The following is a 13392-nucleotide window of genomic DNA, read 5'->3' as shown; positions in this document are numbered from 1 at the left end:
CAGTTGCCGCGCGGCAGCCAATGAGCACGCAGTATTGCCCGCTCTAGCTCTGCTGTGCTGCCTGCTGCACTGCGTTGACAAATTATGAAAAATTAATTAAGGATAATTTTTTGGCTTCAGTATCTCGAGAAAAGATGACTTTTCCCGTAGCGTAAGTTCCTTACGCAATACGAGAGAACCTCTCGTAAGAGAACTTTACCACACAGACTTGTATTAGCATTTAAACTGCTGTATTAACGTTTAAACATATTTCAGCAGTATTTCAGTTTTTATTTTTTAAAATAATTTGTATATTTTTAAACAGTTTTTAATAGTTGGAGTATTAGTTAATAATAACACTGGAAACAGACCTGTTAACTTTGTAAGATTCTGGGGTGGATTTCAGTCTGAAGCCCCCAAATAAGGGTTTATCAATAATACCTACAATAATTTAAAGCTTAAAATGATTGAGATATGATCATCTCAAACAGCGAGGACCATTTCAGATGTCCAGAAGTTAGTTTTCAACATTCTGTATTTGTGAGGATTTTTATTTTATTTTATATTTGACCCCAAGTAGCCAAACCAGCACACACACACACACACACACACACACACACACATTAGAGAAGCGCTTGCACTGTCTCCCTTCCTTCATTCTCCTGAGAGAACTATGTTGACAGTACTTGGTGTCTTGTTACCACCTTGTACTTGCTGCTAGACCTGCAAAATCTTCAGCAGCACATACACACACACCGGACCTGATCCTGCGCGCGCGCGCGTGTTCAGTGTGTGTGTGCGCGTGTGTGCTTGCGCTCACGCGGGAGGCTGGAAAAAGAGCAGAGCTCCCCTGACATGTGAGAGTGCAGCTTTGGTAGATCCTCCTTCACTTGACCCAGGCTGCCTTGTGATTTAACTTTTACCGGGCGAATGAACGGATGTAAATCTCGCAAATCCAGCCACGAGAGTTCTGGTCGACTCGGGACGACCGACTCTCACATGATCAACCGGAATAACGTTAGACCAACCTCACCATCAGTTATTTTCTCAGAGGATACAGACTTCATTGAGAACTTAACGAAATATCGGGGGAATACGCTAATACCGGATATATCAGTATCGGAGTGGGATATGGCAGCGCTTTTATGTGAGTCGTTGTGTCAGAATACTGCGGTGTTTTGGGGCTCTGCTGCATACTGTGTTCGCCGGCTGGACACTGCTCGGATATGTTATTCAGATGTAACGTTACACTTTTAAAACTCAGAATGACGTCAAATGTCGTGTCTTCTATTTCTAGACAGGGTCATCTATTAGTCTTTGTCATGAGTGTTCGTTGTCATTAAGTCGTTAATTCGGTACCGGAGTAGAAAGGAATTAGCGAGCCGGTTAGGGAAACAGAGGAGTTCTGAAGCGGGAGGGGAGGGGCTGCAGCACGCAGAGAGAGAGAGGAGGACAAGCAAAAGTCGCGTTTATGATAAAAAATGTTGGCTGTGGCTCAAAACCTTGAGAACATTGCCTACCTAGATGTCATTTTGTGCATCATAGGCGCCCTAATTTTGTAAAATAACGACACCCTGAAAACCACGAGAGCTATCTGCCTAGACGGCGTTGAATGTTATGATAATGTCTAACGTTAGTTAGCAGCAAACGAGGTTTTGAGACGCAGCCGTTGCTTGTTTTGTCATTGGCATAGTGACTATTTGTTTGTTTTTTTGCAAGTGGTTTTTAATATAACAGCTTTGTTAATTTCGACGGTTACAAACACCGTTACAATTGAATCTGTTATTAAACTATACAAACAAACTTAGGTCCATTAGGTCCAAACTTAAGCAAACCATCTTAGGTCGGTTAAATTGTTTGTTTTTTACGGACTATCATAAATCATATAATGTAAAACTAAACTATTAAACTTAATTTGATCTATATTTTTTTATTGTCATATTTCTATATTTTCCCTGCTGAAAACAAACCACGTAAAAGCTGCCAGGCTAAGATGATTTTCTAGTCTTACCTTATTTTAGCTAGATCCCAGCTTGCTCCAAACCCCTAAAACCAGCAAACAGACCGTGCTGAGTGTGAGAGACCTGTAAACCAGCATAGCCTGGTTTTAGCTGTTTTTCATCAGGTTTAAGAAACTCTTGGGGGTGTGATGGAAATGTGCTTTATAGCAGGAGACGCAGTGGTGTCCTGATGCAGCAATAACTGTTTCCTCTATGTGTTAGTGAAATATTGCCAACTAAGCTTTTGTTATTCACAGCGGGGACAGAAAAACACCCAGGTGTTATGTGACATAGATTAATAATCTAGAAGCTGCGAGCTGGATGTTTGCATGACACAAGAAGACTGTGTGGTCTATTTACACCACAAGAGATGATCCACAAATTAGTAACATTGTGCATTCGAGTAAGACACTTAACCTCAGATTGTTCTAGTCGGACTGTCTTGGCAATAATTGAACTGTAAGTCGCTTTGGGTTTTATTTAATTAGAAGAACGAAGGGGAGCTGATTGTCGCAGCTGCTGATAGGTCACCTTACCCGTTCACCTTCAAGTGAGCTCACCTTAGGCCCGTCTCATCCCTGCAGGTGAAGATGCGATGACTGGCGAGACTGAGAAGTATCTTCGGCCACAGGACCTGAGGGAGTTGGGGGATGACTCCCTGCCGCAGGAGGGGTACATGGGTTTCAGTATTGGAGCCCGCTCTGCCAGGTAACAGCACTTATATACTGTATATGAACTGATAAGAATGTAAAATGTGTACCTTGAAATGCAATGTAAGTGGCTTTGGATAAAAGCGTCTGTCAAGTGCGTAAATGTAATTATACTTTATTTATATGGATGCTTGCTTTTTCATGAAGCTGTTTGTTTACTATTCACTGGTTCTCCATGAGTGGCAAAAATAGCCTATATGGTGCTGCAAGTTATGGAAGGTGTAGATGTTTGGAGATGTTTGGATGAAGGATGATGTGGATAGATTTAGGATGTGGAGTGAGACAAGGGAATAGTGTTCAGCTGGACTTCTCTTAAAGCAAGCAAACTAAAACACCAAGTCCAGGCTGTGGTCGTTTTGTTTTAATGACAGGACATTGTGTATTGACTTTCAGTCTGCATTAGTAAAATGCTTCAAGAACAAAAAGACATCAGGTAAACATCAGGGAAGAGAGAAAGCCAAATCTTGGCCAGATTCACTCTGCATTCAGAGCTGTCAGTCTTCATATCCTGTTGTTTACTGGAAATAATAAAAACACTGGGATATTCTGGTTCTCAGGAAACTGTTCCCACTACACAAATTCAACTCACCATGTGCCATTCAAGTTAAAGTGTGCATGACACTAGTGTTTTTAGATGACAGGATAAAATTATGAGAAATTGTTATGCAAATAGTACCTGTTGTACTTTGCAAATAGTACCTGTTGTACCTGTTGTACTTTTAGTGCAGACATTAATCTTTACAGTATTTAATATTTTTAAAGAGATAATATCATACAGTTATTCCACTTTAGGCAAAATTGTTGCATGTTCTGCTGGGAAACTTTTGTATTTTTAACAGTAATAATAATTCATGGTTGCAAACTGTGATTTTATCAAACATGAAAACTGAAGACAGTAGAGTTTCCAGTTGTTGTAAAACCAAACACATTAGTATAATTCACAGCAAAAACATTGAAAGATTGATTGGAGATATACAGTGTAAATAGATTTGTATAGAGGATTATGACTGCGAGTTCTATTTTAGCTTTAAGAAAGTACACATATTGGTTACGTAAGGGATAATGCCCGACGAGGTGTCCATTAACAGAAATTAATGGACGACGCGGAGGCGTGAACCGTCCGACGCGAAGCGGTCCATTAATTTCTGTTAATGGACACCTCGAAGGGCATTATCCCGCTTATACCATGGTCACTTACGAAAGAAAGAAATATTTAATCAATTAATAATACTTTAATGTGTTTTAGAGTAAAAATCGTGAGGGTTTTTATTTATTAAGTCGAGCGCACTATTTAATATCTCCCGTATACAGGCGTTGCCAAGCAACGTGGCCACAGCGACCCGACCGCAGCAGTTGATCAGTGAGTTTGAGCCAGCGCAATCATTTAGAACTGTCATCAGGCAAATTGACGGGACGCCTTTCCTAGGTGTACATTATCACTTTTTAATGGACACCCTGCAGCCAGTCAGAATCGTGTATTCACCCAGACCATGGTATAATTAAAGGTATAGCCTAGGTCACCCAAAAATGAAAATTATTATTATTTACTCATCCTCAAGCCATCCAAGGTGTATATGACTATCTTCTTTCCGACGAACACAAACGAAGACTTATAAATATCCTGGTTCTTCCAAACTTTAGAATGGCAGTGAATGGGGGGTGAGATTTTGAAGCCCAAAAAAATGCATCCATCCATCAATAAAAATAATCCATACGGCTCCCAAGGGGGTTAATAAAGGCCTTCTGAAGTGAAGCGATGTGTTTTTGTAAGTAAAATATCCATGTTTAAAACTGAATTAGCTATAATAACTAGCTTCCGGCAGACGGCCGTATGCAGTCATTTGCGGTGGAAGAGTAACCCCTTACCTGACGCATGACACAATGATGAACGCGGAAGCGCAGAGGATAGAGCAAAACAAAACACCAGTCACGAATTAGAAGCCTAAAACGAGAAATTTTAAGGAGAAATGTCAGAGAATTTGGATATAAGAGAAGAGGAGCCTATTTGTTTAAACCACGAGAGGCGTCTACGCTTACGATACTCCTACATCCTACGTCATAGGCCTACATCACGTCAGGGTTCAAATTTTCGCATGCGTTTTTTCGTATTTGTCATTCGGTGGCTCGGAATTGTCATTCAAAATGCTTGCTACAGATGCGAAAAATGCAGAAAATCGAACCCGATCCGAATTTTTTGTGACGGACAAAAGTTTCGGAGGCAGTGTGTAAGCGTGATTGACATAACGTGGGTTTGTATTTATTTTTTAACGTGCAAAAATTTCGGACGCAAATTTTAGGACCTTTAGTCTTGTGACGCAGGTCGACTTGCGCTGTATGCTTAGGTTCATCTGCCAGGAGCTAGTTATTATAGCTATATATTTTTTACACAAACACATCGCTTTACTTCAGAAGGCCTTTATTAACCCCCTGGAGACGTATGGATTACTTTTATGATGGATGGGTGCATTTTTTTGGGCTTCAAAATCTCACCCCCCATTCACTCCCATTATAAAGCTTGAAATATCCAGGATATTTGTGTTCGTCTGAAAGAAGAGTCATAGGATCTAGAATGGCTTGATTAATCATTTATCATTTTATGTAAATTTATAGGATAATTTTCATTTTTCCCTTTAATTTAATTTCCCTTTCCCCCCCCCATCTATCCCTCTAAACATGGTCACATTACATGTTGTGTCCATCAAAACTTTAAATTTTAACGTACAGTTTACATTATTTATGTGGCCTGAACAACCTAATGCATTGACCCATGTTGTGTTTTGTTGCATCTCCTAAGTTGGTTTGGTATTTATATGGTCTATTTATGCTATAACAAGGATGATGTCCCTGTAAGCACCAAATCTGATCAGATTACACATTTTAGAAAAAAGCCACATGATGTTGTATGCCTAAAGGTACAAATTTTCAACAATGTTTTTCAGTACCTTTTACAAAATCTAACTAGCTACGTTTCTCAGAAAGGTTTAGTGCAGATGACACACATTTGTGGTGTTTTGTGCCCATCCCCTCATTTAAGAGGTCATCTCGTCAGGGTTGTCGTTGCAGAAGGATGATGAGTGTAGGTGAGATAAATGGGGACACTAGCATGGAAAGGTACCAGTCCTGTCATGCAAGCATTATGTGGCACAATGGAGCCTAATTTTCTGTTGTTGCACGGGACATTTAGTTCTGATTGGCTGGCCTTTGTGTGCCAATTGTCATAGCATTCGAGGACGTGGAATAAATGACTGAAAACAATGACGTCATCACGGGGAAGAGAACACTGAGTGACAAAGCCTGGAAAGTGCGTGACTCTTTTTGTGTGAACGTGAGGGTGTGATGTGATGGATACAGACCTTCAGTCTCCAGTTATCACCTTTAGTTATGATGGATTGATTGAATTGATCATTTCAATTTTGTGCTCAGAACTTGTGTAGCTCAGAGGGAAGAATTAGCTCTATGGTTTGCTGTATTTGGATATTGACACAAGAGGTATTAAATAGTCAAATGTGAGTCAAATTAGCTGTATAGATTATTGTCATTTGCAAAATACTCAGTATCCCAGCTGCTTAGCCAAGGTAAGACATACTGTTTCATGTCTGAAAATTATTTTTACTTGCTTTAGAAATGCTTATTGCTATTTGGATTGTTTGATGTTTCTTAATGATATTCTACTCTACAGTTTCATATTCTGCCTCTTTTGTTTTGTTAACATCAGCCTGGCATTGTTTGCTCTTAGATAGGGCTACTAATGTTGCTCGTTTTTGCCAAACACACACCCAGTCCCGTCTAGGAGCACAACACATGCTGTGGCAGAGCCTCAGTGCCATGCTTAACTCTCACTGCTTCTGCCACGTCCAGTACATTTTACTCTTTTCTCTTTCTTCGCTTCTCTCACTCTCTCTAGCCCCAGGATAAGGTAAGAGTGATGTCTTACTCTCTGCCTTTCTTTCTCTGTGCCTTTCTTTCTCTGTGCCTTTCGCCTTCTCTCTCCGTAGCTGTCGTTTCTGTCACTGCCCCTTTTCATACGTACTACAACTCCCATCATGCCTCGCTCCACCATGTCATCTGGTGCAGTGCGTTTCTATGGAGTCTCATCCCTTTCATACACTGAGGCCTGAGCTCCTCGGCCTGAGAAAACAAATTCATGCATTTCAAATGGAGTTCTGGTCTCTGAACTCCTCTTGTGTTGACGTTTGATTTGTTCTTTCTGGCTCCGAAGCCAAACCTGCTTCTTATCGGTTACACAAAAGCCATCCAACACTTTTGAAGGCGGATTATAAATTGAAAAGATGTGAGGAGTGTTTCAATAAAAGGAAAAGCGGGCAGTAGTTGTGTGTTGTGAAATATTGTTTTAAATGTTATTGATGTCTGAAATATTAATGATTAGTGTGCTAACTATTATATTTTGGTTGCTTTGAGTTTTTGTTCAGTGTGGCATGGACTGTGTTTATATATGTTGTGTTTTGCTGTTGTTTCAGTTGTGATGCTCTATGTAACATCCAGGGACAAAAGCTTCAAGCTGATCAGTCAGCAATTGCAATGCCACATTTAATTGGCCATTACTCACAACATTGATCACAGGTCAATTTTATTGCAAAATTAAGAGCAGATATGGTATTATAAGCATGTTTGGTTTTTGATAGAGAAGCATAGAGAGAATAGTTATTCCAAGCAGACATATTTGCACATTGATCGCAGAACATTAGATAGGAGGCATATGATTATAACATAGCTAAGCCTGTTAGGAAAAGAGAACAAATATTCATTCATTTCTTTGTATGCTGTTTCACATGCAATGCACACAAAACCATAGTACAGCCTTCTTTTAAAATACTGTCTCTGTTCAGAACGAGATAATTAGACAGAGAGAAGAAGTGCATAGTAAAGGAGGAAAATGATGAAGAACGAAAAGAAAAAGAGATAAGGTAATGCAGAGGAGGGAAATGAGAGAGTGTGTACTGCAGAGAACATGGATTCACCTGCTGTAATGCTATAGAACCATAAAAACAATGCCAATCAGGACGAATGAAACTGATGTGCGAGAGGAGGACACAGAAAGACGGTTGTAAACCCATTCATCCAAAGACTAGCACACACAAACCAACACCGTTTCTTCCGTAAACACACCCTCGTGCACGGTTCTGCTGTGTGCGCTACAGTGCTGTACCTTTAAATCCTGCTGATTGCTGCAGAATTTTCAATCTCTCATACACACACTGTACAACCAACCCAAGACTGCTGTCCTGCAGAGATCCAGGCATTTCTAAGAGCACTGCAGAAGGGTGCACACGTGCACATGTAGTCGTAAATTTGAAATTAGCTCAAATTGTCAGTTTATTATTAGTGGTGCTTGCTATAACTGCTCTTAGTGGATGTTTTTTTCTTTTCTTTTTTTCAAAACACTTCAGGATAAATTTGACTAGCACTAGCATACAAAGCGTAAGACTCTGTTAATTTAAATATACAGTTCAAAAGTTTATGGTCAGTAAGAGTTTTTAGAAAGAGATTCATCTATTCATCAAATATTACCTGAAAATATTACAATTTCTTCAAAAATATTAAGCAGCCACAACTGTTTTAAATTATTTCTGAAGGATCATGTGACTGAAGACTATACATATCAGTTATTACATTACTAACTTGACATCGCAGCCAAAAAATAGTCAACCAAACATAAAAAGTTACACTGCTCAATTTAAATAGTCCGTAGTAGAATCGCCCCAATGTGCTCTTATGCCAAGCACTTTTTTTTATTTTTATTTTTATTTTTTAATATGTGAATGATGATGTTTTATGTCAATATTGTATGAGTGAAGTACATTTACATACTAAATATTGCTTTAGCATCCAAATACATTGTGAATATGGAAACATTTGGATTCATGCTGAACGAGAGAGGGAGGCTACGAGAACCCAACGCTGGTTTCAGTTTCAGTTATGCTTTAAATTAATTAGTTTTAGCTTGACGTTTATATAGCTACTTATATTTTTCATTCTTGTTCTGTTCTAAATACCATTAAATTGAAAGGATTTGTTGTGGAGTGAGGGGAACTAAATAGCCTTATATTTATAGTGTTTATAATATTTGTAAACATTTTGCTTTATTTACCGGTATTTTAGATTATTTTTGCATGTAATAATAAAATGCGTCTTATACACGGACTTATAAAAAAAAATGCGCGTGTATGTAGTGTATTTTTTAACCACGCAGCAATTTTTTAAAAAAATATCTTGAAAAATTGCTTAAATTACTTTTTAAACTGATTTTAACTGATAGTATTAATGGGTTAAAATTCCGATGAAGGGTAAATTCAACTTCAACTTGCCCATTCAACTTATCTTCTACATGGTCTGCCCATATCGGTTTTCTTCTTACTTCCTCCTCTCTGTCCATCAGACATCCCTTTCTCTCCTCTCTTCTCTGAAGGGGATTTGCTTTTGTTCTCCCTGGATGTTGCATGTTGTAACTTTTGTGTTTTTGTTTTGTGTTTATGTTTGTTCGTCCCTGTTTGTGTCTTTTGCTTTATGTTTGTGTGTATCTGCTTGTGCGTGTGTACATATGTGAACTTCTTACACACTCCAGTCTGCGCTCCTTCAGTTCAGACAGGTCCAACACTCTGAACAGAAGCTCCTTCGCTCGAGACAGCATGATGATTGAAGAGATGCTGGCGCCTACCAAAGACACGGTGAGAATCCCTACTCTCTTTATCTCTCTCACTCTCATTCAGTATTGTTATACTCTGTGTTATACTTCCAGAAAGTAGTAAGAAGTAGTAAGTTCTTTTTGCCAAATACTAAGGTAGCATCATCCATAGTAGGAAAGGCAATCCTAGAATGCTTAGAATGTGATGAATACATCAAAGATGAAGTAAAAAAAAAATCATATTTATAAACAGTGTTGTATTATTATATTTTATACTACTTTACTATTTATTAATATTTTGAATTAGCTTTTATTTTCATATTTTCTTTTATATTTTCATTTTCATTTTAGTCAGTTAATTATGTGCTTTGATCACTTTTATTACTATTAAAAATATTTCTATTTCTGTATTTTAAATATTTAAAATTTTTATTTCAGTTGTAATTTTAATTCGTTTTTTCTTTACCCGTGTCGAGTTACCGGCAAAATACCGGAGTGAATGCGAAGTGGCCCATTCCACGGACGAGAATCCATGAACCGCATTATTATACCTGCACAATGTATTACCGTAAAACCAAACCATAGCGTAGTGCTATTGTGAATTCACAAAGGCTGCGATTCAATTAAATAAATATATGCCCTGCATTTTTTTGCGGTTAAAATGAGGTTCCGTGCGTCTCAGAGCGGCTCCTTTCACACTAAATGCTGCTCCACATGAATTGTTATCATTTATATGCATGGAGCCTTTCAAACTCCATCTCTGCATATGCTGTGAGTTTGGGTTGCGTAACGTTCATTTGGGAATGCAGTGTGCGCCATTTTATCCGATTTGTTAGGGAAATCATTTGTAAACCTTCACCAACACAGGAGAATACGTCAATATGTTTCTAAATATGCGTCTTGATTATCGTGATTTCAAAATAAAAGTTTAAACCATTTCTCTGAGTTTGCATGTTTGGATGTCCACATATTATTCTTATAGAAAACGTTCGCTGTTCAAGAAAAGTGGCTTTCGCATTTCTTTAGTAAAGCAGTGGCCAAATATTAAAGATTAAGTAAACATTTGAATTAAATGTTGTTTGGACAATATTAAACAAGGATTTAATCTGCAGTGAAGTGTAACAATACCTGGCCGTTGGCACCCTCTGTAGGCATTCGTTATAATACATAATGTACATTAGATGATTGTTTATATTATGTATATTATGTATTTTATCAGTGTTGTTCTATAAACCATCTGATTATTTGCATTTGATTCTTCATTTGAACAAAATATTATTACCTCATTGTTATTATATATGTATTTTAAGTCATTTTAAAGGCTTAGGTCTTTGCTTAGATCTATTTTTATTACCACAAAAAATGTCAGATTACTCAATTAATCGTTAAAATAATCAACCTATTACTCGATTACCAAAAGAATTGTTAGTGACAGCCCTAATTTATAACTAATAATAATAAACTAAAAGTCTTACTTTTAGGTTTAGTTAACAATAACAACCCTGTTTATAATTTATTTTAAATATAATTAATTCATTCAATACTGGGAAAATATATTCAAAATTGACTTCAATTTATTTTACCTCAAATTTGTGTGTTATGTGTGTGTGCCACTGCACCGCTTTGAGATATCACACTTGATCTTCATCACTGGTCAGTGGTCACCACTAGAAATTATATACAACATAAAAAAAATAAGGTTTGCTTTATGCACTTTCACACTTTATATTGTGTGTTTTAACAACTATGTACTTGCATAAAAAATTGTTAGGTACAGTTAACTCATTGTTTTTGTTGTATTGCAAAACACTTTTGCTGTTATTGATGTGGGATACAGGTAAGGTTAGGACAAGTTTGGTGGTATGGGTAGGTTTAAGGGTGTGTTAAGGTGTAAGGGAAGGGTCAACAGTGTAAATACAGATGTTATTACAGAAATTAATTACAGCTGTAATTGCATGCAGGTATTTAAAAAATAAATATAAGTACAATCATGTAACAACAATAAATGCATTGTGTCTAATGCTTAATTTAAATGTTATTACATAGTATTTACAGACACTTAATTTAAAGCTTTATTTTTTATTTCATTTATTGTCTGGCATTCTTCCTCAGGACTTTCCACAACACAGCAAAATGTCCTGGAATATTTGTGTTGGGTCCCATGGGGTTTGCGAATGCCCGGTCCCCATCCACACGGATACAAACACACTGTTCTCTTTTGTCCAGTGTCACATTCTCATTTCCAAATGTGCCTTTTAATAAACTCGAAAGACTTGAGACTTTCGGTCTAATAATCAAAATGCTTGACCTCAATCTATCCATAAACAGACGCTGGCAGAAAGATAAAGAGAGGGAGAAGGAGAGAGATGGATAGTCACACTTGGACTCTGTCAAGCTTTTCCATGATGTGTTTTCCTGTTCAGAGTTTGGTTGCTCTTTCCATTTTCAGGAGCAAATGTTCACACCAGACTCTTGAGAAATGAATTCCTAAAGAATGCAGAGATATAGTTATTAGTCCACTGAATTTGTTTGATTAAAATTTGAATTGGATTCACTTAAGCATATCAAATATGACAACCATTTGCCTTAACTAAACATAATAGTTGTGAGGTTTAGTATTCATACAGCCTTGAGAGTTCCTTGAGAGTGCAAGCGAGAGAGTGCGATACTGCATACTAAACTGTTTTTATTTTTCCTTCAGTGTCAGATGCTGTCTTCCAAAAGTGATTGAGCTGCCTGCCTTGACAGCTTTTTGGGCATCATTCAAGTGTTCAATTTAGGTTCGATTAGGTAGACAGATCACTAGGTTTTAAACAACATCAGAGAAAGACTTTGTAATTTTTTTAGCACACTACTTATTTCCTCTCTTTTTGTTTGGCAGAGCAAAGATCACCCTTTCCTCCTTTACAGCAAGTAGCGTAAACATGCCTGTATGTGTGTTTTTCTTTTAAAGCTTCAGAGTGTATTTAAAGATATTTCCTACATGGTGGACCCTCAGAATAAGGTACAGGTTCTTGATCGTGACCATGTTAGTCATCACTCTCCATTTTTTCCATTCTTTCATTACCCAAAAATCCGAACACACTCGTTTTCTCTCATTTAGTCGCTCATTGGTATTTGTGTGTTATTGTTTGCTTATAAATATAAGCTCCACCCCCATATGCAGCCCTGTCAGTGTTTATTTCATGGTCTTTCACTCATTGTGTTTTCTGATTTTTTCTTATTGAGTGTCCTGTTTGAGGCCATGTTTCATCCAGATGCATCAATGCGGGGTGTTTCCGAAGACATATTGTTTTCTTAACTTCATATCTTGGCAGTGGTTTTACAAGGCATCTCAGGAGATCTTTAGATAACCGAGTCATCAAATTAAAAAAATACATATATCATAATTTCATTTTATCATATCATTTCTAAATGTAACATGTTTTTTTTAACAACCTGCACACACCTTTTAAAAGGGGGTAAGCAACTTTCCTGACCCCATATCATTATGTTTGGATGTGTTTACAGCACCTTGCAGTGACTCGTGAATACAACAATGAGTGTATGCGGCGGTACAGTTGGACCCCTGACACAGTAGACCACTCACACAACACTGCGTGCAGTCCCGTGCACTCTGGGTAAGAATACGTTTTTGTGTTCAGATTGTTAAACACGATTTTAAAGGATGCAAACACATTAGTAGCCACGACATTATTATATTTTGATTAAATATGATGTTTATTATACACTACTGTTCAAAAGTTTGGGTCATGTGCGATTTTGTTTTATTGTTTTGCAAGAAGTCTCTTATTCTCATCAAGGCTGCATTTATTTGATTAAAATTATAGGAAAAACAGTAATATTGTGAAACAGTTTAAAATGACTAAATTATTAAAATATAATAAATAATTTAGAATACAATTTATAATTTACATATTAATTTAATTTATTCCTGTGATGGCAAAGCTGAATTTTTAGCTGCTTTGCTTAAGTTTTCTGCATTATATTATCCTTGTGCTGCTTAATATTTTTTGTGGAAACCATAATACATATTTTTTCAGGGTTTTTTTTATGTATC

The 13392-nt window shown here is 37.3% G+C and overlaps 1 protein-coding gene across 5 annotated transcripts in view; it reads left to right on the top strand.

Moving 5' to 3' along the window:
• ank3a (ankyrin 3a) overlaps nt 1-13392 on the top strand; it is a 102623-nt gene that overhangs the window by 49780 nt on the left and 39451 nt on the right. For 4 of the 5 annotated variants that reach the window (XM_079854033.1, XM_079854032.1, XM_079854031.1 and 1 more), the window contains exons 24-27: nt 2564-2687; nt 9273-9375; nt 12286-12336; nt 12843-12952. In XM_079854033.1, the coding sequence (XP_079710159.1) occupies nt 2564-2687; nt 9273-9375; nt 12286-12336; nt 12843-12952 (388 nt within the window). Of the gene's footprint in view, nt 1-2563; nt 2688-6593; nt 6606-9272; nt 9376-12285; nt 12337-12842; nt 12953-13392 lie in introns of all 5 variants that reach the window. The other variant, XM_079854029.1, reaches the window with a different exon arrangement.

Source organism: Squalius cephalus (assembly GCF_949319135.1).
Source record: "Squalius cephalus genome assembly, chromosome: 20".
In the NCBI taxonomy this organism is placed as follows: domain Eukaryota; kingdom Metazoa; phylum Chordata; class Actinopteri; order Cypriniformes; family Leuciscidae; genus Squalius; species Squalius cephalus.
Note: the sequence above shows the minus strand (reverse complement) of the source record. Positions and strands in the feature narration are given on the sequence as shown.